Source organism: Vanellus vanellus (assembly GCF_965231255.1).
Source record: "Vanellus vanellus genome assembly, chromosome: 15".
Lineage (NCBI taxonomy): Eukaryota > Metazoa > Chordata > Aves > Charadriiformes > Charadriidae > Vanellus > Vanellus vanellus.
Window position 1 is genome coordinate 13,606,802 of NC_138920.1, and position 24,778 is coordinate 13,631,579.

General features: G+C 64.3%; 3 protein-coding genes across 7 annotated transcripts; 2 read left to right on the forward strand and 1 right to left on the reverse strand.

The window, feature by feature from the left end:
- The first annotated feature begins 3,924 nt into the window (after window positions 1-3,924).
- Window positions 3,925-7,749, forward strand: LOC309678047 (interferon regulatory factor 4-like). Of its 2 annotated transcripts, XM_082490973.1 has the most exons (8): window positions 3,925-4,113; window positions 4,634-4,823; window positions 5,528-5,571; window positions 5,865-5,967; window positions 6,307-6,408; window positions 6,492-6,887; window positions 7,042-7,160; window positions 7,276-7,749. In XM_082490973.1, exons 1-8 carry the CDS (start codon window positions 3,940-3,942, stop codon window positions 7,414-7,416), a joined length of 1,269 nt encoding a protein of 422 aa, XP_082347099.1. In that variant the 5' UTR covers window positions 3,925-3,939; the 3' UTR covers window positions 7,417-7,749. The 2 variants fall into 2 exon arrangements, with proteins under 2 accessions (XP_082347099.1, XP_082347098.1); XM_082490972.1 differs by lacking the exon at window positions 4,634-4,823 and having other exon boundaries at window positions 3,936-4,113.
- Window positions 7,750-8,562: 813 nt separating this feature from the next.
- Window positions 8,563-10,103, forward strand: FOXS1 (forkhead box S1). Its single transcript, XM_082490963.1, has one exon. It carries the CDS (start codon window positions 8,721-8,723, stop codon window positions 10,059-10,061), a length of 1,341 nt encoding a protein of 446 aa, XP_082347089.1. The 5' UTR covers window positions 8,563-8,720; the 3' UTR covers window positions 10,062-10,103.
- A 3,305-nt stretch (window positions 10,104-13,408) lies between these two features.
- On the reverse strand, window positions 13,409-23,074 carry MYLK2 (myosin light chain kinase 2). 4 transcript variants are annotated; one of them, XM_082490956.1, is made up of 13 exons: window positions 22,956-23,074; window positions 20,313-21,945; window positions 19,851-20,179; window positions 18,855-18,960; window positions 18,539-18,632; window positions 18,246-18,355; window positions 17,536-17,677; window positions 17,149-17,219; window positions 16,784-16,912; window positions 16,236-16,388; window positions 15,718-15,850; window positions 15,092-15,203; window positions 13,409-14,523 (listed from the first exon to the last, which is right to left on the reverse strand). In XM_082490956.1, exons 2-12 carry the CDS (start codon window positions 21,896-21,898, stop codon window positions 15,123-15,125), a joined length of 2,934 nt encoding a protein of 977 aa, XP_082347082.1. In that variant the 5' UTR covers window positions 21,899-21,945; window positions 22,956-23,074; the 3' UTR covers window positions 13,409-14,523; window positions 15,092-15,122. The 4 variants fall into 4 exon arrangements, with proteins under 4 accessions (XP_082347082.1, XP_082347081.1, XP_082347080.1 ...); XM_082490955.1 differs by having other exon boundaries at window positions 13,409-14,600; XM_082490954.1 differs by having other exon boundaries at window positions 13,409-15,203.
- Window positions 23,075-24,778: the final 1,704 nt, after the last annotated feature.

A 24,778-nucleotide genomic window follows, 5' to 3' on the forward strand; every position in this document is an offset into this window, starting at 1 on the left:
CAAGAGAGGTCAGAAACCCAGGTGCCACAGCAGGGCTCTCTGTGGGGACAGAGTCTCCTCCAGGAGAGTTCAGGCACTCCCATGGAGCCTGTTTCACTGCAACCTCTGCACTCACCTGAGCTGGAGCCTGCCAGGAGCACCGGGTCCAAAAGCCTACTGGCTCCAACTGCTAGGAGTACTGAGAGCCTGCCACCAGCTGAGTGTCACAAATCCCAAATCCTCCCCAGACCTGTCCTATTTACACCTTTCCCTGGGACAGAGTCCTGGGTGGGGAAGACGCTGTGGACACCCAGCTGGGTAATCTGCGTCCCCCATGCTGGGAGCCAGAGCATGTTTCTGGGCTCCCCCCCTATCCCTGCCACCCCTCTCCCACAGGGGACAGCGTCCCCCAGGAGCCATACAGGGACAAGGACAGGGACAGGTGTCTGCAGGGAGGTTTCCAGCTCTGCGTTGGACAGGGTGCCAGGCACGGGGTCCCAAAGTGAAGGAGCTTCCTGGGAAGTGGGGACTGCCTCTGCCCTGGCTGCTTTGAGGAGACATCAGCATGGGATGGGCCATGCCCATCAGTTATTAATAATCGCTCGATTACCCCTGCATGATGGCTGTGGCTGAAGGAAAGCAGCTGGCTGGGCGTTTTGAGGGGCCCTTGGCACCCACTGTGCCAGTGCTCAGGCAGTGCGGAGCCCCCTGCACCAAGGGTGTTCCACGGGGTGCACAGAGCGGCAGGGGCAGGAGGGGCTGGTGGCTGAGACGGCGTGATTCCCGCTGCCCTGTGCTGGTGTGCCAGGCCATACTCCACCTTTTCGCACCCTAAACCTATGCTTTTATTTACATTAGGGTAATTTAGGAGGGTGCTGGAGCAGCGGCTCCTGCTGGAGCCTGGAAGTTCCTGTGTAAACAGCCCCTTGGCAGGACCTGCACAGCCACTCCTGTTTCACCTCCGCAGAGCTTCGGGGCCGTGGTTCCTCCCCGCTGCCAGCACCTGCCTGCAGGGCTAGGAGATGCCTCGGGGTGACCCAGGCAGGCTAGGGGCCCGACTCCCACCTTGCTGAGCCTACAGAGTAACCGGGGGTGCATCATCCTCTGCTGCTCCTGCACCCTCTGCTATGGGGTCCCCCTCTCCTCCCAGCTCCCATCAGGCTGCTCCCCCCGCTCCCTCTCCCCCAGGCCAGGGCTCTCTGCCGCCCTTTGTTGCTCCAGAACCCGATAGGGTGGTGGCCCTGTGCCCCAGGACCACACACCCGAGATGGACATGCGCCTTGTGCATGGCTGTACCCTCCTGTCAGCCCTACGCCAGGACACACAGTGCTGAGGTGTTTGCACCCGGGGTTTCCCTCTTCACACTGTAAACCCATGGTGAGGATGAACACTGAGCAATGGCACCTCCAGCCCAGGTCTGTCGCACCACAAAATTTATTTATTTTGGCAGATCTGGTTTGCACAACTGGAAAAACCCAGGAGAGGGCAAGGTTAGCTGTGAGTTAATGTTTGACTCCTTTTGAAGCTCATTTCAGCGTGAAAAGTTTAAGGGTTAAGCAGCTTCACCGTTTGTGTGAAGGGAGCAGCACGGCAGGGAAACCAGCTCCTGAGCATCTTCACTGATGCCGGGGTAATTAGATCCCATGGGTCCTGTGCGTCACCACGCGGCTGTCACACAAGTTGAAATCCCCAGCTGATAAAGGCTTATCCTGTAGGGCTGGGGCTGGCTAACAAGCCAGCAGCTACGATTATCTCCCAGCCTTGGATGTAATCTGTGCGAACCATTGAGAGAGGCGAAGCAATTGCCTCTTGCCATCGCCCCGCTTCCCAAGGCAGAAAGGGGAGATGCAGATCTTCCATCGGTCAGTCCCAGGCCCTTTTCCTGGAACATGGCCCCCAGCTTGCCCGGACAAGGGGCACAGGGGCAGCCAGGGCACTGCCCCAGCAGAGGTACAGCCAACTGGAAATCCCCTCCTCGCTGGCGTGGTGCAGCAAGCAGCATGGCTTCCTGCACTACCTCAAGTGCAGCGGGGTGCCAGCCCAGCCACGGCAGCACCGGCGAGCATGGCCCAACACTAGCTGGGCTGGGGGGTTCTACCTGCCGCCCCTGTCTCCGTCCCTAAACCGGGACTCCCCAAGCTCCTGGCACTCAGATATGCAGCACTGGCATCACCACCTCCTCCTCCTCCCAGGCAGGGAGAGCTGTGCTGCAGGCAGACCCTGGGTTCGCTGTGGCCCCGCACCCTGAGCAGGCGCAGGCAGTGCGGGCAGGCTTTGCTCTGTGGCAAAGGGACAACAGACAGGCTCAGTGAGGAGGGCAAACCCCTGCCAGAGTGGCTGGCTCATATACCCCTGTGTTGTCCTGTGTGCCCTCTGTGCCACGTGGCCATGCCCCTGTCTCCATGCCCTGCGGGAAAGCCCGGGACCAGGCACTGTGCCTCTGCTTATTCATTTTGAGGTTTTGCAGCCCCTAGCAGCCCGCCAGCTCTCGGGAGTCTCGTCTCTCCTCCCCGTGAGAGGTGACTTTCTCTGACTCAGAGCTGGAAAGGAAATCCAGCGGGCTGCGAAAGGAGACCCGGCGAGCCACAGGCCAGGTCGAGGAGCTGGGTTTCCCCACACAGCAACATGTGGCTCTGCAGCAGTGACGGAGGAGCTGACACCAATGTCACCTTAGGGTGGCCCAGTGAGCCCAGAGGGCAAAGCCCACCCGGCTCATGCCCTGCTGCTGGGGTGGGTGGGGGTCACACCACCACCCCTGCTCCAGCGCAGCCCTTTGCAAGGGCAGTCAGGCAGTGCTTGGTACCAGCCAGTTCCATCCCTGCCCTCTGTGGGGTGAAATCCCTCTTCCTCCTGAAAGGACAGCCGAGCTGGGCTCCTCACTGGAAGGAGAGAGGGTCAAACCCTCCTGGTAGCCACAGCACTGAGAAAGGATGCTCAGGAGCATCCTGGCCCTGAGCTGGGCCCAGCCCTCTCCCAGAACTGATGCTCATCTCACCCACACATGCACCCACCTCCCTGCAGAGCACTACAGGTACAGGAAACCCTTTCCCAACGCGTGGGAAGGCCGGTGCCCAGAAGTGCCATGACCACAGTCGCCGTGTCTCCTCTGCAGGGGCAGCTTCTGCCAGGAACCCCGAGGCCAGCAGGGAGCCAGCATGGGTGTGGGATGAGTCAGGCTCCCTCACTGGCCCCCAGCAGCCCTTGGCACAGCTCATCTCAGCCCTTCCCACCCAGTTCCCGTTCGACTCAGCACCCAGAGCCCTGCGAGGCAGATGTGAGTTGAGGAGAGATTTGAGAGATGGGGCAACGTCACTGCTCACGCCAGCCTGGAAACCCTGTGCCCATTCCTGCAGCTCCCCACACCCGTGGGCTGAAATGCTGATTCCACTGAAGGACATGGCCTCCGGTGCAGGGAGGTGCTCTGGTCCCCAAAGCAGGAGGATGGGGGAGCAGCGTCCCTTGTCCCCTGCGGGGAGCATATGGTAGTCCTGAAAGTCTGAAGGAAGGAACCTGGGAGGGGTGCAGGGGAGTCTGCTGTGCTTTCTGGTGCCCTGTCCCCTCTCCTGTGGGTGCGAGGTGCCTGTCCCCTCTCCCGCAGGCTGCTCTGTCCCCTCTCCCATGGGTGGCCCTGTCCCCTCTCCCATAGGCTGCCCTCTTCCCTCTTCTGTGGGTGCGAAGTGGGTGTCCCCTCTCCCGTGGGTTGCCCTGTCCCCACTGCCGTGGGTAGCCCTGTCCCTTCTCCCGTGGGTGCAAGGTGCCTGTCCCCTCTGCCTCGGGCTGCCCCTTGTCCGCCCCCCCTCGCCGGGCTGTCGACGCTGCCAGAGCCAGCGGCGTCGGGCGGGAAAGGGAAAGTGAAAGCCTGAGCCGCGCTTTCGCTTTCGCCGCCCCAGCACGTTCCCTCGGGGCGGCGGGGCCGAGCCTGGACGGGTCGGGCCGGGCTGGGCCGGGCACGGGGCCGCGATGGCGGAGCCGGGGGGGCCCATGCGGCTGAAGGAATGGCTGATCGCGCAGATCGACAGCGGCCGGTACCCGGGGCTGCGCTGGGAGAACCGGCACCGGACGCTCTTCCGCATCCCCTGGAAGCACGCGGCCAAGCAGGACTACCGGCAGCAGCAGGACGCCGCGCTCTTCAAGGTACCCCGGGCTCACCGGGACCCCTCACCCAGCTCCGGGAGCATCCCGGGGACCCCCCACCCAGCTCCGTGCGCACCCCCGGGGTTCACCATTGCCCAGCCCTGTGCACGCCCCCGCGACCCCCTGCCCGGCTCCGTGCACACCCCCGGGGCTGCCCAGCTCCGTGTGCACCCCTAGGACCCCCTGCTTGGCTCCATGTGCACCCCCGGGACCCCCCACTCAGCTCCATGCACACCCCTGGGACACCCTGCCCAGCTCCATGGGCACCCTCGGGGGACACCCCCCCTCCCAGCTCCACGCACACCCTCGGTGCTCCCTATTGCCCAGCTCCATGCACTCCCCTTGGACCCCACACCACCACCCAGTTCCCCTCAACCCCGCAGGGCACACAGCCCCGGCTCCCAATGCCCCCCACCCCAGCCCCGGTGGACTTGTAGCCCAGCGGGCCCCTTCGGACAGCGGAGTGGGGTTCTGGGGGGCAAGCAGCCCTTGCAGCACAAGGGCACCCTCTGCCCGGCAGGCTTGGGCCATCTACAAGGGGAAGTACCACGAAGGGACGGACAAGGCTGATCCCTCCACCTGGAAGACGCGTCTCCGCTGTGCCCTCAACAAGAGCACCGACTTCCAGGAGGTGCCTGAGCGGAGCCAGCTGGACATCTCAGAGCCCTACAAGGTGTACCAGATTGTGTCTGATGGCACCCGGGACGCAGGTACGTCCCTGCCATCCCTCCTCCTGCACCAGACTTGGGGCCGATGCCTGCGCCGTGCCTGTAAGAGCCCCGTGTCCCACAGACATCACCCTTTGTCATGCTTCAACCCCAGCTGGCAACTAAGACTATGCAGCTGTTCACTTATTCGCCCCTCCCGGTAGGGAAGGGAGAAGAGGGGAAAAAAAAGGAAAAAAAACCTCATGGGTTGAGATAAAGGCAGTTTAATAGAACAGTAATGGAAGAAAAAAAAAAAATAGAATATAAAAAATAAGTGATGGAATACAATGTCTCACCACCCAGTGATCGATTGCCCAGCCCATCCCGAGCAGCAATTGTGGATTCCTGCCCCCCGGCCAACCCCCATTTGTATTCTGAGGATGATGTCTATCATATGGAATATTCCTCTGGCCAGCCTGTCCTGTCTGTGCTCCCTCTCAGCTTCAATGGGAAGCTGAAAAAGTCCTTGACTTATTATAAGCATTACTTAGCAACAACTAAAACAATGTGTTATCAACATTATTCTCATACTAAATCCAAAACACAGCAGCTACTAGGAAGAAAATTAAATCTATACCACCTGAAACCAGGACACCTTTCCTCCCCGCTCCTCTTCTTCTCTGGGGGTCCTGGGCAGCCAGGTCCCTTCCCAGGGGTGGTTCCTGCAGTTGTCCAGGGGCTCAGCATCTTTTTCTTGCTCTCTGCAGAGAAGGACAGTGACACGCGGTCCCCAGCCGGTGAGGATCAGCAGGTGAGCCAGCTCCCCACACCGTGCCATCCGCGCAGGAGCTGCCTGCGGGCTGGAGAAGGTGGGAGCCCCAAATCCTGCCTTGTCTGCCGGCTGCTCCCCTGCCTACATACTGCCTGCGTGTGTCCCACTGGGCAGCTGGGTTGCCTGAGCATCGCTGAGGGGCCCCTGTGCCACGCAGCTGCCAGACTCAGGCAGGGGATCTGCTGGCACACGGGGTCCCTGGCAGAGGCAGGAGCCGGTTCAGTGCCCCCCGCTATTGGCTCAGCCCTCACCGTGGCCACTCTCCTCCCCAGGGAAGCACCACTGGGAGTCCAGAAGAGGAAAGCCACAAGGGCACAGTGGAGACATGCCACGTGTCTCCACTGCCCGTGCTCTCAGCCCACCCGGCTGAGCGAGGTGAGGAGTGTCCCTGGCAGCGGGATGGGGCTGGGGGCTGGGATCACGCACTGCCTGGCAGGAGCGACCCCGCTCTGCGCAGCCTTGCCTTGCGCAGCCTCGCCTTGTGCGGGCAACGCCTGCGGGGATGGAGACTGGAGCTGGGGGCTCCCTCCATGCTCCAGAGCAAAGCCATCTGATCATGTGCTTACAGGCTTTAATGAGGGCCAGTAATGAGCAGCAGTGGTGGGAAGCACCCTGCTGGCTGCCTGGCCCAGGGGCTGGGGCTAGGACAGCACCTAGGGGCCCTCAGTGCAGCTGCCCGTGTCCCTTTGCCACGTCTTCTCTGCCCTGGCCCAGGGTACCACGTGAGAGGAGTCTTCTACGGCTGGAATCCCACCCACAGCCACCTCCTCCCTGGACCCCCCTCCTACCTCCCCGTGGAGGATGTCAACCACTCAGGTAGGAGCCACACTGGCTGGGCAGTGCCCTGGGTGGCCCTCCCGGACCAGGCTGCCCACAAGCTCATCCTCCCCTCGCTCCAGACTGCTGGCTCCACGTCCGACTCTACTACTGCGATGTGCTGGTGAAGGAGGTCACCACCCGCACAGCCGAGGGCTGCCGTATCACCTCCCGCGCCGTGCCGGCTGAGAGCGAGCGCCTCTACGGTCCCTTCTGCATGGAGCAGATTGAGTTTCCCCCGCCGCGGGCACTCGGCAGCAGTGGCCGGGTGGCCAGCATGACCGACGTGCTGGAGAGGCTCCTGCCTCACCTGGAACGTGGTGTGCTGCTGTGGGTAGCGCCCGAGGGGGTCTTCATGAAGCGCCAGTGCCAGGGCAGGGTGTACTGGAATGGGCCGCTGGCCCCACACAGGGACTGGCCCAACAAGCTGGAGAGGGAGAAGACCTACAAGCTGCTGGACACACAGCAGTTCCTGCAGCGTAAGTACCCACCCGCTGCTCCAGGCATACGGCTCTGCCTGTTCCTGCCCTGGGAGACCCCGATTCCCTTGGGAACAGGGCCAGGTCCTGCCCTGGCATGACTGCTCTGGGCTGTGGAGACCCCATGTTCCCTGACAGCGCTGGTGTCTTGCAGAGCTGCGGGGGTATGTGAGCCACGGACAACCCACACCACAGTACCAGATCCACCTGTGCTTCGGGGAGGAGTACCCCACCAGCACTGGGCACCACTTCCAGAAGCTCATCATGGCCCACGTGAGTACACACCGGGACTGGTGCTCGTGGCGGCACTGATCCGGGTGCTAGGGCTGTCATGGTCGGGGGGTACATGGACCTGTGCCTGTCCTCCATCAGCTCTGTGCCTCCGCAGGTGGAGCCGGTGTTCGCGCGGGAGCTCTTCCATCACGCCCAGCGCATGGGGCCGACGCTGCTCCGCGACTCCCCCCAGCCCTGTGCCCCCGGTGCCTCCAGCCACATCATCCGTGTCCTCAAACAGCTCTGCCAGCCCTGAGCCCGGGCCGGTGAGAGAGGAGAGCCCAGTTACAACAAAGCCTCGGAGCGGGATGCTCTGCCGCCCCACAGCCCCGCTCTGACCACATTCCCCAAACCGGTGTGCACAAGGTGCTGAGCACTGCAGGGCCAGATGCAGGTGGGCACTGGCCAGGGTGGGCGGATGGCTGCCACCCCCCACGCAGATCATGGTATTTATTCCCTGGGAGCCACCCGGGTGGGATTTGCTGTGTGCTTGTTTGGTGAGCCGGGGCAGAGCCGGTTCCATCCTCGTGCCTTGCACCACCGGGACTCACTGTTTGCTAACCTTAGGAATAAAGGTTGTGTTTCAGTACCACTGGCTCCACTGGGGGGGACTGGCACCAGTCCAAGGGGGAGGGGGGCACAGGAAACTGCGGGGAGCTGAGCCCAGACAGATCCTCATGCTGTGAGCAAAGCTAGCTCAGCCCCAGGCGTGGGGTCAGTGTGAGCTGACCTCACCCGTCTCTGCGCTGGCTCAGGTCCCATCCTGCCCCCGGTCCCCAGCCCCTTGGCAGGGGGTGCAGGCAGCGGTGAGGTGCCTGTTAGCTCCTCTGCCAACCCGGCAGCGCAGGAGCCTGTCCCAAAGGCACTCGCTGCCTGTGCCTCAGTTTCCCTCAGTGAGTGGGATGAGGGGGCTCCTGGGAGGTAGGGGCTGTGCTGCACCCTGGAGGCCATGTCCCCAGCTGGTGAGCACAGTGTGGGGACCCGGCGTGGTGCAGGGAGCTGGCACAGAGCAGGGATCTGGCATGGTGCAGGGGATCCGGCATGGTGTATGGGATCCAGCACAACCCCAAGATGGGGGTGGGGTCTGTGGCACTGGGGTGGGCAGGGGGTTGGTGGGGAGCTGAGGGTTGGCTGCAGCCAGCAGCACCCCACTCAGCCCCCCACCATCCCTGGCCAGAGCCCGGCTGCGCACCGTGGGCAGGGCAGGATGAGACCCAGGTCGTGGGAACCTCCAGTGGGAAGAGGAGCCGGAGAAGGCGGGGGCCATGCCCAGGGCTCAGCAGAGGCCAGCGCTGCCCACCTCTGCCCCGGGGACACCGTGGCCGTGCCAGCCCCGGAGCCGCTGGCTGCTGGCTGCAGGCCTTGGCAGCACGTCTGTCCGTCCGTCCGCAGGGACCAGCACTGGACAAGCGGAGCCCCGCTCCGCCCTGGCCGGCCCCGGAGAGGAGGGGCCCGCCGCCCCCTCGCCGGCCGGCCGCAGGAGGCTGGGCTGCTGGCGGGTTTTAACGGGCCGTGCTGGGGCCATGCAGCAGAGCGGGAAGGCTGCGGCCGGCCGGGAGGATGCAGCCGGACCTCCCCGTCAGCGACGTGGCGCTGCGCAGCCCGCTGGCCCCTGAGCCGGCCAGCGGCCCCTTCCCCAACTCCGAGGCCACCAAGCCACCCTACAGCTACATCGCCCTCATCACCATGGCCATCCAGAGCGCGCCCGAGAAGCGCATCACGCTCAGCGGCATCTACCGCTACATCATGGGCCGCTTCACCTTCTACCGTGAGAACAAGCAGGGCTGGCAGAACAGCATCCGCCACAACCTCTCCCTTAACGAGTGCTTCGTCAAGGTACCCCGCGACGACAAGAAGCCGGGCAAGGGCAACTACTGGACGCTTGACCCCGACTGCTACAACATGTTCGAGAATGGCAGTTTCTTGCGACGGCGACGGCGCTTCACCAGGAAGAGGGGCCTCCGGGATGCACCGGGCACTGAAGGGGATGAGGGGCGCGGGAAGCCCCCCAGGCACCGGGCACGGGGGCCGCCCACTGCTCCACTGCCTGAGGAGGGGAAGGCAGAAGGGGGCTACTCCTCACCAGCAGCCATGGGGCGCCTGCCAAGCCCTGCCGCGCTGCCCGAGGGTGCCGGGGTGCCAGGGTGCACTGAGCCCTGTGCCCAGCGGCCGCTGCCCAAGGCCAGGCAGCCCTGCCTGTACGTGCCAGACGCGCCGCAGCCCAAGGGGCCGTTCTTCGCCCCCCCGGAGAGCCGCCCGCCCAAGGAGACTGTCTTCGGGGGGCTCCCGGCGGCGCTGCAGCTGCCCCGGCCAGGTCAGTACCCGCTGCCCGGTGAGCGCCCGGCACCGCACCCTGCCCTGCTGCCCACCCTGCTGCCCGCACAGCCCAGGGACCCCCCGCAGGACTCCCCAGTCCCCCCAGGAACCCCCCCGGGGCAGCTGGAGGCTGAGGAGACGGCCGCTTCTGGGCTGGGTCCGGGTCAGCCCTTTGGGCAGGTGCCCCCCGCGTTCCCTGGCACCCTCCTGGGCACGGGCAGGACGGGGGGGTCCTGCTTCCTGGAGGGGGAGGGCTACGCACAGCCCCCCCTGCCCGTTTTTGGCTCCTTTGGCCGGTCAGGGCCCGAGGCGCTGGGCAGCAGCTACCAGTGCCGGGTGCAGGCGCTGAGCTTCTGTGTGAAGGAGCGGCCGTGCGGCGCGGCGCTGGAGCATCTCCTGGCCGCGGCCCCCCCGGCCCCTGCCACCCCCCGCCAGACGCCCTTCGGGGCCGCGGGGCTGCGGGCAGGTGAGCAGAAGGAGCCATGGGGGCCGGGGGGCACGATCCCGCTGCAGGGGGGCAACGGCTACCCCCTGGGGCTGCCCCCCTGCCTCTACCGGACACCCGGCATGTTCTTCTTCGAGTGAGGGACTGACCCACCCCGGGATGCCCCCAGCCCTGGTACCAAATAAAGCATGTTTCCCAATGCTGCCTCTGTGGTCTCTGCGCCCCGTTTGGGGTGGGCAGCGGGCAGGGGCGAGCTGGGGACCCTTTGCCCCAGCTCTTGCGCTGGCTGGGGGACATATGTCCCCAAGGCCACCTGGTGCAGCCCTCATCCCCACTGAGGGGGGACGATCACCGGCTGGACAGTGAGGCTGCAGGGGGACGGGGCATGGCCTGAGTGAGGGCACCTGAGTCCAGGTCCTGCGTCCCTGGGAGATGCTGGGGACAAGGTCCTGCTACAATGTGGGGCCAAGAGCCCCTGAAGCCCTGTCCTGGGGTAGCAGGAGGGAACCTCATCCACGAGGGTCAGAGGGATGCGCTGCAGCAGGAACAAGCCCCCACAGAGCCCTGCTGCTGCCTCCCCATGCCTAGGACCACTCAAAGTGCTTGGCTTCACCCCGGGTGCCACACATGCCACAAGTGGCACTAGCCTCAGTGCCTGGCCCCGCTCACACACCAGCACGGCCCTGGAGAGACGCTGGATAGGAACGGGTGGCAGTGGCATGGTGTTGGGGCTCTGCTCTGGGGGGGGGACAGGTCTCCCTCCCCTCTCTGTCCCTGCTCGGGGCCATGCTGGTGCCCACGTGGGGTCCCATTAGGTCCCTGCAGACACCCCCAGGACGGGGCACCCCCCAGAGCCGGGCTGTGCCAGGGGCTGCGGCTGCGATGGGAACAGCCGGGGGGAAAGTGGATTCCTCCAACCTGAATCACGCTGGGCGGCTGCCGGTAAGGAGGCACCGGCTGAGTCACTGCTGCCGGCACCGGGCTGGGCACGGGGGGCTGCCCCAACAGCCAGGCTGGGGGCACCAGGGTGGGTGGGCATCTCCACACAGCACCAGGCTGGGACGTGGCCAACCACCCCTTCCTGTGCACTGCTGGGGCACCTGGGTCAGCATCCCCACAGCACTGGAGTGGGGCCAGAGCAATGCTGGCAAAGCGGGTGCCCGTGTCCCCATCCTGCCCACACCAGCCTGGGAGAGGGGGGACCCCAGGAGCAGCAATGCCTGGACCCCACGGCACAGCCAGCCCCAGGGCAGGCACGGGGGGAGGACGCTGGGTCAGTGGGGGCTCTCCACTCTCTGTGGGCAGTGGGTGTGTGGCAGAGCTTCCCCCCAGCACCCCAAGGCCAGCAGGACCCCAGATTGGCCCATCACGGGGGTCTCTGTGGGGGCTGTGCTGGCACCAAGGGACGGCGCTGGCGTCACTCGGGGACCGGGAACACCGCAGCCTCATCAGCCCTGTTATCAGCCCCCAGACGGCTGCTGCCGGGCCATGGCCATGTCCCAGGCCCGGGCAGGGCAGGGGGGGGCCGCCCTTCGTCATCAGGGACGGCCACTCAGTCCTGGGCCTCTCTTTTCTCCCTTTTTTTTTTTTCCCTCCTGAGTGAAAAACAATATTTGAGCGCCTACATCATGCTGGCGTCTCCGGAGCGGCCGGCGGCGAGCGTGGCTGACCTCAGCCCCCTCCTTCGTCGGTCCCCGGGGGCGCAGGAGGAAGCGAGCGCCGCAGCCGTGCCCAGGGGCCGTCTGGTTCCCACGCAGCGCGGCCGGGCCCATCGCCCGCCCCAGCTCCCACCACCGCCTGGGAACGCGCGGCCCCAGCTTCACGTGGGGTCCCTGCGCTGGGAGCAACGTGGCATGGCGTGGCGCATCCCATTGCTCGCCCCGAGCTGCAGCATCCAGGGATGGGGACCCCCATCCTGCAGAGTCCGGCTCCCTGCACCATCCTGGGCATCTGCTCTCCTGGTGCTCCCCATCTCCATGTCCACCCCAGTTTCCAGCTCCCGGCTGCGGGCCCGCTGCTTTCCCTGCCCTGCCTCTGCTCCGGCTTGCTCCCAGTTCATGGTGGGTGGCCTGGCCCCCAGCCCACTCCCAGCATCGGCTGTGTCGTGGCCAGGGACCGGGCTGCACCCGGTCACAGGGCAAAGATGCCACTGGTGTAGGAGGTCTGCCCGCTCCCCTTCCCTCCCTGCGCTGCCTGCGTGACCCCTTGCTCACATAGGCAGAGTGGGTGCCACAAGGACAGGGTGCAGGCAAGGATGGGGAAAGGGTGCTGCTCTGTGTGAGTGCTCAAGGCTCCGGGGACGGATGCTGTGGACAGCAGACTGCGCCATGCGTCCATGGGTGTGACAAGGACCCCCCAAACAAGGGATGGCACTGCCTGCTGTGGCCTGTGCTGGAGCAGGACCAGCCCTGTCACCATGCCCATCGGCCCTGGCAGGACCGGTCCCCTCTCTGGGGCTTTGGGGGTTCCCAAGCCCTGTCCGGTCCCTCAGCCAGGAGCATGGGATGGCCCCACAGCTGTTCCCGCAGGTGCCAACCCCATGGCCCTACTTCTCCATCCCCAGTGGGTGCCTCTGTGGGGTCCTGGGACAGGAAAGGAGAGGGCTGGGGATGACAAACCAGGCTGTGTGGTGGGGGTCTCCCACCCTGGGCTTGGGGCACTAGGACATGCCAGTGCCTGTGCATCCCCGTGCCACAACCGTGCACACGCAGGGCTGTGTCCAGGAACTGACCCCCTGGAGCGGCTCAGGACCCCAGGAGTGTCCGGGGACAACAGCCCAGCCGGGAACCCTATAGGCTACCCCATGGCAGGGCCCTGCAGCCCCTGTGGCCTGTCGGGGCCAGGGCGGCATGCGGCTCCCGGGGCCAGGCAGGAAGGAGACGTCACCACCGCAGAGCGTAACTCAAACCAGATGGGGCCGCGCTGGCGTCCAGGCCCGCAGGGTGGTCACCGACAGGAACCGGTCAAAGGCTGCCGGCAGGAAGCGGCTGGGAGGGACACCCGCGGCGGGAGCCGGCGTCCGGGCCTGGGCAGCCTTAACTGCTTCGGGGCCGGCTGCAGCCCCACCGGGCAGAGGAGCACTGCCACTCCCCCAAGCCCTTGCCTGGGCATCCCACACCACTTGGGCAGATGCTGAAGCCATGAGGACACCTCTGACCATCTATCCCTCCCTCCCTCCCTCTATCTCCCTTTCCCCCAGCACCCTGGGGTGCTCAGAGCCAGTTGCTGCTGCACAGCCACATGGTGCAGAGATTGGACCCCCCCCCCCCGCACCGTGGGCTGCACAGCCCTGCCTGGGACTCACCATCCCCAGCTCAGCCATGGCCCCTCTCTATACTCTCTACCCTGGGGACGAGACATCACTTCCCGTCCTCTCCTCGCTTATCTGCAGCCCTCAGACTGCGGCTGCACAGCCCACGCAGGCGGGAGCAGTGGCCCAGGGAGGGGGGCTGGAGCGGCCCCCCGGAGAAGCAGGGCAGACGTGGGCTGCGGGCAGACCTGTACATTTATTTACAAGAAGGCAAAAGCCAGGCAGGACTCTGGCATTAGGCAGGGGCCCACGAGCCGTGGCCCCTGCCCGGTGGGGATGAGCCCAAAGCCCCTTCACCTGCTGCAGCCGGTGGGACTGGGGGGGCCGGCGCCTTCCCCTGTCTCTCCCCGGGGTGTTTCCAGCAAGCGCAGAGGGCACAGGCAGCCCCAGAGCAAACACACAGCCCTGGCTTGGGGGGCTCGGCCACAGTGAAAGCCAAAGCTGGAGGGCAGGGGGAGCCTGGGATCCCCTGCCAGCCCCCCATCCCCTCCTGCAGCGGGCAAGGCTGGAAGCGGCAAAGCCCAGGGTATGCCCATCCTCTGGAGGCACTGGGGAGCCCCGAGGGGCGAAGGCAGAGGGGAAGGGGGACGGGGCAAGGCGGGGGAGCGGGGGCAGCACCCACCTCCCCCAGTCTGGCCGGTCCCGGGGAGCCCCCGCACACGGCGGGGGGAGTTGGCAGCCACAGCCGCTGACCGGCAGTTCCTGTGTGTTGGTGGTCGGGGCTGGAGTGATGCTCGCGGGAGCGCGGTCCAGCTGCTCTGCATTAGGACGCCTCGCTCATCTTGATCTGGCGGGGACGGGTGAAGCAGAGGTTGTGTTTTTCCCCCGCTGGCAGAGCTGAAGGGCAGGGAGGGCAGGAGGAACACAAAGACTCCTTCTTCCCTCGCTGGCTCCCAGCTGGGGATGCTGCTGGAAGCGTGTTCGCCGCTTCCTCCCTTCCTGTGCGAGCAGCAGCTCAGGGCCAGCTCCACTCCCGCACACCCGGCTGGCCAGGGAGGAGGCGCTTTGGCCCTGGCTCCGGTGCCATAAGCACCAGGGTGAGGGTCCACGGCTGCCCTCCAACATCCCCATGCCAGGAAGGGAGGTTGGGCAGTTGGGAGTCCAGCAACAGCGAAGGCAGGGCAGGGCTGCAGCATTTACAGGCAGAACACGCAAGTCTTGGGTCCAAAGTAGCGGCAAGTGCACAGGGTGGCCCAGGCTGCGGGGCTCATGCTGGGCCAGCCTTTCTCCTCCGAGGCCGTGGGAAGGAAGCACGAACGGAGCAGAGGTGCTGTGGGTCGGGCACTGCGCAGCTGGGCCAGGGATGAGATCAGAAACCACCGCTCAGGAGCAGCCTCGCAGTCCAAGGAAATCCATATGGGAGCATTGGCTGGATGGGAACGGGAAGGGCTGGAGCCCTGTGTGCCCAGGAGGGTGATGCTGATGTCCCCAGCAGTGGGTGCCCGGTGCAAGCAATGCTGCACAGGGCGGGATGAGCTCCTGGGCACAGTGGTGGGTGTGGGCGAGGAGCCCGGTGGGATCCTGGTCCCCGAGCAGTCCCGCAGCCACTGGGTACCAGGGCAGGGTGGCAGCCCCAGGGGACTCAGCAGAGCAGGACCCATGGCAGCGCTGGTGATGTGGAGCAGGGATGCAGCACATGCTGCAGGGGCCAGAGCAGCCATCTGGCAGCAGCATGGGCAGGGAGTGGGCTGCACAACTCCATCCCCTACCCCTGTGGTGGGAAGTGGGCAGGGGCCCATGCCAGTGAGGTCCTGCTACCATCCAGAACAAGATTGATGAGGGACTTGGGCACAGCCCCAGGAGGGGACTCAGCAGCCCCCAAGCCCCCTCTCAAGTGGTTCCTCTCTGGCCTCAACTCACACGTGGCTCAGGCTCCCCTGGGAGCCCCTGCTCAGACACCCAGCGCTGTTAGCGACCCCGAGCTGGTGATCTTCTTGAAGCGGTTGGCAGCACACACCCCAATGAAGTTTTTCTGTAAAAGGGGAAGAAGAGAGATGTTTATCCTACCACAAGGGCTGTGGCTTTGGAGGCTGGGCCAGAACTCACTCCCAGAGCCAGTGAGGAGCCAGGTTGGGGAATGGGCAGCTGCCCAGGCACCCATTTGGCCAGGTTGCGTGGGAGGAGAATGCAGGGCATGGGAAGGCACAGGGCTGATGGTGGGGGTCATCCCTTATACTCTGCCCCCATACCACTCCTGCCCCTAGAAGGTGCACTTGGGATCAGCTCAAGGGAGACCACCACAATTGCACCTATACTTGAGGGGGGATCCCACCATGAGGCCACCTGCACAAGGACCCTGGTGCTGGGGAGCCCTTCCTCCAGGCTCAGTGGTCCCCAGCCCTTGTGCCCCGGCTGCCAGCAGCACAGTGAGACACAGCCATCCCAGATGCCATCCACTGGCTTGGGCAGAGGCTGGCAGCCCCCCCCACCAGTTTCCCCAGATGGCATTGACCCTCCACCCCAAGCCGGCCCCACACCCCACACACCTTCCAGCGCCGTCGCATGACGTATTTCTTGAGCAGCACCTGGGACTTGAGGCGGCGGTTGCAGCGTTTGGCCTTTTCTGCCAGGTTGTTGAGCCAGGGATGCTGCAGGCACTGGCCAGCACTCATCCGGGCGCTGGGGGTGAGAGGAGCTCAGGTCACCCCTGCTTGAGTGCTTCTCCCCCAACCACCCCCTTCTCCAGCCGCTCAAGAGCCCCAAAACCCCGGAAAACTGCAGAGGAGGAACCAACTGGAGGGATGTGCCCAGGGACCAGTGAGGCTCGGCAGGACCCCGAGTGGTCAAGCATGTCCTGCTTGGGGCAGGTGACCCTGGAGGGATGCAGGGCTCTGCTGGAGACAGCCAGCAGCCAGGGCAGGGCCCCATGAGGCTCATTTGGCACAGAACATCAGGGGATACTGCTGGTCCTGGTGCAGAGGGCAGACCGTGGTACCCAGGAGCTGGACACAAAGCTCTGGAGGCGCCCATCCCAGGACCCTTATGGTTGCTGCTGTCCTCGCACCTCTTCTCCTTGATGATGAGGTTTGAGACAAAATCCTTGGCCTCATCGGAAACACTCTCGAAGGTCTCCTCATCAAAGTACCAATTGGCAGCCAGGACATTGTTGAGCGTCTCCGTGTCGTTGTCACCCAAGAACGGGGAGAGACCGCTGAGCCTGGGGGCACAGGGGGGTAAGAAGCTGGGTGCCCTCAGGCTGCAGCACCTCCAAAACCCCCCAGAATGGAGCAAACCCAGCTGGGGCTGCCTCAGGGAGCAAAACAGGGTGGCCCCAAGGGGAGAGGTGGTGTGCAGCTGCTGGCACCATGCTGCGCTCCTGCCTGCAGCTGGGCTGAGCTGTTCACTGCCTGCACACGTGGGAACAGACACTCCCTGGCCCTACTCGCTGTCCCCCAGCCCCATCTGCCCATCTCCACATCCAGCACCCTCCACCAGCCCACCAAGCAGCCTGGTGCCCAGGGCACGTGTACGGCTTGGGGATGGCTCTGTGCCTGGTGGAGCTCTGCCCTGGCACCCCAGCACTGGCAGTGCCACCACAAAACCCTGACGTACAGCATGTAGGTGATGACGCCCATGCTCCACATGTCCGTGGAGTAGGAGACCTGCTCGTAGTTGACCACCTCAGGAGAGAGGAATTCAGGGGTGCCGAAGTTCACCTTCAGCTTCTCCTGTGGGTTGTATCTGCAGACAGAATGGGTGAGTCAGCAGGAGGGGGACAGGCTGCTCCTGAAAACTGCTGTCCCCCTTCCAGTGGGCACTGCTCTCCCATGCCAGCCAGAGAGAGCAGAGCTGGCAGCCATGGCCCAAGCCACAGCCCAGAGCAGGTCCCGGGGCTTCCAGCACATGGAGGGCATGTGGGGCTGAAGGGTGGGAGGGGGACAGGGAGGAGGGACAGAGCTGACGGGGGAAGACAGCACCTTCGAGCCAGCCCAAAGTCAATGATCTTCACCATGTGTCCGGTGGCAGCAACACAGAGGATATTCTCAGGCTGCGGGGACAAGCAGACTGTTACCCCACCACTGAGAAGGGATGTCCCCAGTACGTGGGTCTGGCAGCCCATGGGTCCTGCTGCTGACCTACGCCAGAGTGATACTGATGTACAGGCATCCCTCCCACGGCTGGCCAGTGCTGGGGACACACTGCCCTCAAGGGCACAGCAGGTCTCAGGCCAGCACACAGCACTCCTCACTTCACTGGCTGCAAACACCTATTGCCCCCCTGTGCCCCTGTCTCCCCCACCCCGCAAGCAGCAGCCAGCCCCTGCTGTCACCCCCAGCCCCTGCTGTCATCCCCTGGCCCTGCACCTTGAGGTCGAGGTGGAGGACACGCATGTGGTGCATGAAGCGAATGCCCTCGCAGATCTGCCGGACAAACACCATGCAGTCCACCTCCGTCAAGTGGTAGTCATCGTCGATGATCCGCTCAAAGAGCTCGCCACCCTCCACGCTGTGTGGGGATAGACCGCAGGGTCACCTGGGGGTCTCTGCCCCATGCCACCCTCCGGCAGAGCTCTCTGGCTACCCTGGGAACCCCCTGCCCAGCCCCACCATGGAGATGCTGGTATAGAGGCTGAGTAGAGCCATGGTGGGATGCGTGTGTGCTGGGATTAGACACCCCCCTCAAGGCAGGCATGGGGGGAGGGTTATCCCAGGACATCCCAGCTCCACTGGGGTCTGTAGAGCAGAAGAGCTCCAGCACAGCCCCAGCCTCCCAAGAGCAAGTGGGCAGGGGGAAAAGGAGCTGTGTGGGAAGGACTTGGGTCATGTCCACCCTCAACGAAGCTGCGATGGAAGCAGATGCTGTCCAGGCCAGGCAGAGCCTGTAGCTGCGTCCAAGCCCAACGTGAGATGAAGAGGTGCCTAAGAGGGAGTGGGTGAGGTGAGGGACATTCCCTGGGGCCAACCCCTTCTGCTCGGTGAGGGGCCGGCACATCTGCTCCATCTCTGGAGCATCCCCCACAATGGTGCCCCTCACCCAGGCATCAGGCCCCATGTGGCGTTGCCTCAACACTCACAACTCCATGAAGAGGATGATCTCTCGGGGTGTCTCAATGGCGTCATAGAGCTGGATGAGGTTGCGGTGGTTCAGCTGGTTCATCACATCGATCTCCAACAGCACCATCTCCTGCAGAAGGAGCCCCGCGGTGGTGCAGGGTGTCAGCCCTGGCTGAGCCACCGGCACTGGGACAGGATGTGTCACAGAACCAGGGACACATGGGGCATGACACTGCCACCCACCACCTCGGCCATGCCACTTGCTGGTAGCATCATGGCCAGGAGGACCCCCCTGCCCCAGCATTGGTCAGACCTTGTCTTTGGCGCCCTGCTTCCGGATCATTTTTGCCGCCAGCTTGAGCCCCGTCTGCTTCTCTGTGCATGTGTGAACTTCCCCGAACTTGCCCCTGGAGAGGGACAGAGAGAGACATGCCAATGCCATCAGCCACCCAGGCTGCTGGGGACCCCCACACTGCTCCGGGTTGCTGCCCCATGCTCCCCTCTGCACCCATCCTGCCCGAGGCACCAACCCATCATGGCCAGAGAAGTCCCATTGACCCAGGACCATTGCCCAAGGCTGGACAACAGCCCGGGGCAGTGCTGGGGGAAAGCTGGGCATCCCTCCTTACCCTCCCAGGATCTCCTTGGAGCTGAGGTTGTACTGGGAGCTGACGCTGGCAGACCGCAGAGTGACGACACGGTGCGCAAAGGGCGCAGGTGGTGGAGGGACGTCATCTGCACAGAGAGGAGGGCTGGGGTGAGAAGGGGAGCTACCCGGCCATGGCACCCCACCGCTGGGCACCTCGGGGTGCCCCAGGCTGGGAGCACGCCCTGATGCAAGGCACCCAACAGCACAGCACAGCCAAGCCTGTGGGTGCAGGATGCGGCCAGGTACCGAGTACCCGGCTGTAAATCAGGATCTCCTGGCTGCCTGCAGCACCGGGGGACGCAGCATCCCCCGACGGGTGTCTCGCCACTACCCGCAGCATCGCCCTGCTGCATGGCACCCACCCCCCTGCATGGCACCCCGCAGGCTCCCACCCTGCTGCACGCCCGCTCCCCACCATCCCGCGTGTCGCGCTCGCCCTCTCCAGGCCACGCTGCTGCGTGTCACCCTCTCTGGGCCACCACCCCTCCATGCCACCACGTCCTGGCTCGCCCTCCCGGGACGGACCCCAAGCACATCGCACCCCACGCACCCAGTCCTGGACCACCCTTCCTGGGGGCGGCCTCGCAGGGAGCCCCTCGAGCACCCGCCGCCCCCGGGTTGGGTACAGCCCCCCAGCCCTGCCATCCCTGCAAGGACAGCGGTGCAGGACACGGGGACACGCTGTCCCCTTGCCACCAGCCAGGCGGTGGCTGTCACTCCCCGGGCTCCTCTTCCTCCCGGGCAGCCCCGGTCAGGCTGCGGCCGGAGCAGCCCGGGGAGGGGACGCGACACATTTAGCCCTGTTTACAGTGAAACAGGAGCTCGAAGGCCACCGGGCAGGCAACCAGCCAAGAGCATGAGCCAGCAGCACGGGAGGGCAGCGCAGGCAGCAGGCAGGACTGTGGAGGACCCCAGGCTGCCACCCCGCAGCAGGTCCCGGGGGTGCGAGGACAAGGCAGGCACCTCACAGGCTTACCCAGTATCTCGAAAGGGTCTTCCTTCCCAAAATCAGAGGTGAGGTAGGGGCTGGGGGGTGGCTCTGCCTCTGTCGAGGGTGGTTGCCCCCCAGGGCCAGACTGCTCTGCGGCCCCAGCGGGATCAGGGGGCTGCCCCACAGCACTGGGCAATGTCCTCTCCTGCGGGGTGCCAGGGGTCCCCGCAGGGATGCGTGGCTCCGGGGGCTGTAGGTCCCCCAGGGCTGGCGGGGCAGGGCCAGGCTCTGTTGGACCCTCTCTCGGCGCCAGTGTTGTGGTCTCCTCTGGTATCATCTCCATCGCTGCCACCTCTGCCCAGGGCTGCTCCTCCCTGGAAGCAGGAGCAGGTGAGCAGAGCCCAGCCAGAGACACCCGAGCCCAGTGCCCACCTCTGCCCAGAGGGACCCAGGGCTCCCAAGGGAGCAGCGAGGAGAGGGGACCCCATCCCAGGAGGGTGCGTGTACCTTTGGCAGGTGGCTGGGCAGCTCAGACTCTGCAGCAGAGCTGGGCGCAAGGGCTCGGGACCCCTCGGCTGCTGCTGCTCCATCGTCTCCTCTGCTGCCTTCTCCCCTTCACCCTGAGCCTTCACAGCAGCCTTGGCTGCTGCCTCTGAGGGTTCCTCACCTCCAGCCCCAGCCCCTGCTGCAGCTGGGGGGGTTTCCACCTTTACAACTTTCTCCCCTTCATCCTGAGCCTTTACAGCAGCTGGGGCCTTCTGCTTCGCAGGTTCTTCTTTGCCTCCATCCTCAGCCTTTGATGCAACTGTGGTTTTTTCCACCTTTACAGCTTTCTTCTCTCCATCCTGCACCTTTGCAGCAGCCAGGGCTTTCTCTTTTGCAGGCTTTTCTTTGCTTCCATCTTGAGGCTTCTTTGCAGCTGGAGTTTTCTGTGCCTTTGCTGCTGTCTTCTCTCCATCCTGAGCCTTGGCAACATCTGGGCCCTTCTCCTTTGCAGGAGCTGCAGCTTTCTCCTTTACAGGCTCCTCTTTGCCTCCATCTTGAGCCTTTTTTGCAGTTGGGTTTTTTTTTGCCTTTGCCACTTTATCCTCTCCATTCTTAGCCTTTACAGTAGCCGGAGCCGCCTCCTTTGTGGGCTTTTTATCAGCTGGCATTTTCTCTGCCTTTGCAGCTTTCTTCCCTCCATCCTGAGCCTTTGCAGCAGGTGGAACCTTCTCCTTTGCAGCAGGTGTGGTTTTCACCTTTGCAGTCTCTTCTTTGCCTCCATCCTGAGCCTGTGCTGCATCCAAGGCTATCTCCTCCATGGGCTTTGCTTTCCCTCCTTCAGTCTCCGCTGTAGCCAGAGCCGCCTTCTCTGTGGGCTCTGCTTTCCCACCACCCTCAGCTTCTAACCCACCAGGGGCTTGCTCATTCCCAGGGTTATCCTTCCCTCTGTCCTGAGCCTCTGCTGCAGCTGGGCCCTTCTCCTCCACGGGCACTGCCTGCCCTCCTTTGGGCTCTCCTGCAGCTGGAACCTTCTCCTCCCTGGTCTCATCCTTCCCTCCATCCTGACCCTCAGCAGCAGCTGGAGCATTCCCTTCCATGGGTGTTGCCTTCTCTCCTTCAGGCTCTCCTGCAGTTGGAGCCTTCTCCTTCCCAGGCTCATCCTTCTCATCCTTCCCTCCATCCTGGGCCTCAGCAGCAGTCGACACCTTCTCTGTGGATGCTGCCTGTCCTCCATCGCGCTGCGCAGCTGAAGCCTCCTCCTCTGCTAGCGCTGCCTTCCCTCCATCCCGGGGCTCTGGAGCGGTCAGGGCCATCTCCCCCACCGGCTCTGCCTTCCCTTCTCCAGCCTCTCCCACAGCCTTCTCCTTCCCAGGTTCTGCCTGTTCCCCATCCTGAGCCACGACAGCAGCCGGAGCCTTCTCCTGCCTGGGCTCATCCTTCCCTCCATCCTGCGCCTCGGTGGCAGCTGGCACCATTTCCCCTTGGGGCTGGGCAGCCTCTGGAGCCACTGGGACTGGCTGGGTTGCACTGCTGTCTGCTTTAGGGGGGACCATGCCATCAGCCCCCCCAGTGTCAGGCACGCTGCCTGCCCCACCGCCCGGCTCCATGGGGACTCTCTGGGCAGGAGGTGGCTGCTCCTGGTACAACGGGGCTCCTGCAGGGGAGAAGAGAGAAGCTGAGGACTCCCCAGACCCGATGCCCCTCAGAGGGGCACGGTGAGACTGGGCAGCGGCTCTGCTCCTGCAGAAGAGGGGTGAGCTGCTGCCACTCAGCCAGCAGCCACGTCCCCGCCACCAGCCTGGTGGCACAGAGCCGGGGGCCCCATGCAGCCGCCTGTCCCTTGCACTGTCCCATTGTGCCCCAGTAGCTGCTCGGCGGTGACTGATCGATGGCCTGACGCCGGCACCTGTCACTGCCACGGGGCCTCCGGCGTGCAAACAGCCAGCGCGTGCCAGGGTGCCAAGTCAAGGCCACGTCCCCCCATGGCGGGGCAGGAGATGGCGGCTCTGTCCCCAGGCTGGTGGGGCGGGGATCAGGCGAGGTGAGCATCCCCGGCACAGCCCCACCGCTGCCCACCCCGAACCGCAGGCACATCCAGCCATGCAGGCAGAGCCCCCCCCATCTGCTCGGGGGTCACACGGACCCCTGGCCCCAGCAGCCACCAGCGCTACCCATCCCCCTGCCCAGTGGTGACCACAACTCCTGCCTAAGTGGTCCCCAGCAATGGGACCTGCTGGTGCCAGTGTTCCTGCATGGGCTGCGAGCACAAGCTATCACCCCATTACTTCCAGCCCAGCACCTGATCCCCAAATCCCTTCTCTGCTCTGGGCTCCGCTGCCTGTCCCTGCCCGGCCACCTACCCTCATCCTGTCCCAAAACACCCCTCCTGCACAACCGTCTAGAGGCTGGGACAGCCCAACCCCAGAATAAACCCACCAGTGACCAACCCAGTAACAGGGGAGTCACTCGCTGGTCTCACTGGGACAGAAACTATAAGCAGTTGGTTCCTAGCTGAGCAGTCCCCCATCCCACAGCTCAGCGTGGGGAACCTGTGAGGATGGAGGCATTCCTCCCAGGACTGGGAGCTCCACTCTCCCCAGTACCCCCCCACACACCATGCCCCGAGTGAGTGGGCAGCCACAGGGCCCCCCCCGGCCCCTTTACCTGGGTCCCGGTGCAGAGGGCGGTCAGGAGGGCAGCATCCGCACTGTGGCAGTGCCTGGAGGGAGCAGCCTCTTCTATCTGGGGTGTAACGGAGCCGGATTAGTGCAGGCAGAGGAGGATCCTTTACAGCAGCAGGAGCCGTCCCGCTTTGCCTTTCCCAGCACCTGTCACTGCTGGAGCCCGTTCAAAGGACACGCCACTCTTCCCTGTCCACCGCAGGCCAGGGACGCGCAGACACGGTGCAGGGGACGGAGCCACAGGGAGGGCTGGCACCGGGCACCGCGGCACTCCAGAAACACCCCACTGGGGTAGCCTGGCTGAGCTGGATGTGGTCCAAACGGTCAAGTACTTCCTAGGTGCCCGCAGGTGACACAAAGCAGCTACTGGCCACCCCACAGCAGCCGGTGACAGTGCTGGCCCCCCGTGCCGCTGAGCTGTGGCCGGTTCTTCCCACCGGCACCAGCCCTTGAGGAGAGCAGCTCCAAAGGGCCCTGCACTCCACGAGCGTGATGTGGCACACGAGGGCACTGCCAGCTCTGGGCACTGCTTCTGGTCCCCGAAGGAAAAGCCACAGCAGCCGTGAACCTGTCCAGTGGCTGCAGCCTCCCCCGGGAACCAGTTAAAAGACTTCAATTTCCTGCAAAATGAACTGTTTCAGGAATCAGAGAGAGAAACAAAGGGCCTGGAGGCTTCTGCTAGAGGGGTCAGGCTGTGCATGGATGCTGCATGGGCATCACCAGCCCCCGCCGAAGGTAAAACGTGTGCTGCCAGTGTGCTGCACCCCAGGGCACAGCATCGGGGACTGTGCAGGGCTGACCCCAGGCATGGAAATCCTCTGGGGACGGGGACACCAGGGGCTGCACTGGGCCAGAGGCTGCAGAGATGGTGAGCAGAGCTGGGCAAGGGCACGGCTTGGTCCTGAAGCTGATTGATTCCTAAGGGCTATGCCAGGTTTCCACCTGGTTCCTACACCCAGCAGAGCCCCCTTTACTTTAAATCTTTGAACTTTAAGAGGAGGAAAGCCTTGCTTACCGAGGGCATGATGCTCACGTTGCTGCTGGGGGAGGAGGTGGGCAGGAGGGGGGAGGAGATTTGCAGGAGGAACCCCTGGTAACCGGACCCAGCCCTCCCCAGCCAGCACTGCTAGGCAAAAGCACTCCAATAATACCAACTATTAAAAACGCAGAACATCCATTTATCATGTCAGGGCAGCAGGAATGCCAGCGCAGCGCAGAGGAGGAAGGGCTTGGTCCTTCACCCACAGCTGGTGCTGCTTTGGAGGGAACAGGGGAGGCTGCAGCTCAGCGACAGGAGATAAAGCAGTAAGAGCAGCTCGTAGCAAAAGAAAAAGAGATGGCAGAGGCTGTATCCTCCGTGCTACCCCAGCTGGGTGCAGGCAGAGGCATCCTGCTCCTCCACGAGGCTCCATGGGCAGCCTGGACAGCAAAGGGCCAAGTGCTAGAGCTTGCTGGGAAGTGGGATTCTTGCTGGGAAGTGGGACTCTACCCAGGGCCGGGCAGGGCTGGCTGGATGCCCTCAGGGAGGCTGAGATTACCACAGGTTCCCCCAGCATCAGCCCCTGCCAGCTGATGGCCGGGTCTCTCTTCTCAAGCTCTCCATCCCACAGCCACGTGGAGCTCAAGTTCTGCCGGACACTGAGCCCGGCTGCTCCCGCGTGGGACTCACGTATGGCTGAGCTGAACCAAGGCCACCAACACAGGCGGCAGCAGCATCCCAGGAGCAGTGCTCGCCTTGCCTGCAGCACCTCTCAGGAGGACGCAACATTGCCCAGGCAGGGGAAGGGACAGTGATGCTCCATATTG

Coding starts and splice junctions, on each gene's coding strand:
- MYLK2 (XM_082490956.1), bottom strand. CDS start 21,898: ATGGAGCCGGGCGGTGGGGCAGGCAGCGTGCCTGACACTGGGGGGGCT. Junction 20,180..20,312: donor TGCCCAGCCACCTGCCAAAG/GTACACGCACCC, acceptor TCCTGCTTCCAG/GGAGGAGCAGCCCTGGGCAG. Junction 18,356..18,538: donor AGCAGGGCGCCAAAGACAAG/GTCTGACCAATG, acceptor CTCCTTCTGCAG/GAGATGGTGCTGTTGGAGAT.
- FOXS1 (XM_082490963.1), top strand. CDS start 8,721: ATGCAGCCGGACCTCCCCGTCAGCGACGTGGCGCTGCGCAGCCCGCTG.
- LOC309678047 (XM_082490973.1), top strand. CDS start 3,940: ATGGCGGAGCCGGGGGGGCCCATGCGGCTGAAGGAATGGCTGATCGCG. Junction 4,114..4,633: donor AGGACGCCGCGCTCTTCAAG/GTACCCCGGGCT, acceptor TCTGCCCGGCAG/GCTTGGGCCATCTACAAGGG. Junction 5,968..6,306: donor AGCCCACCCGGCTGAGCGAG/GTGAGGAGTGTC, acceptor GCCCTGGCCCAG/GGTACCACGTGAGAGGAGTC.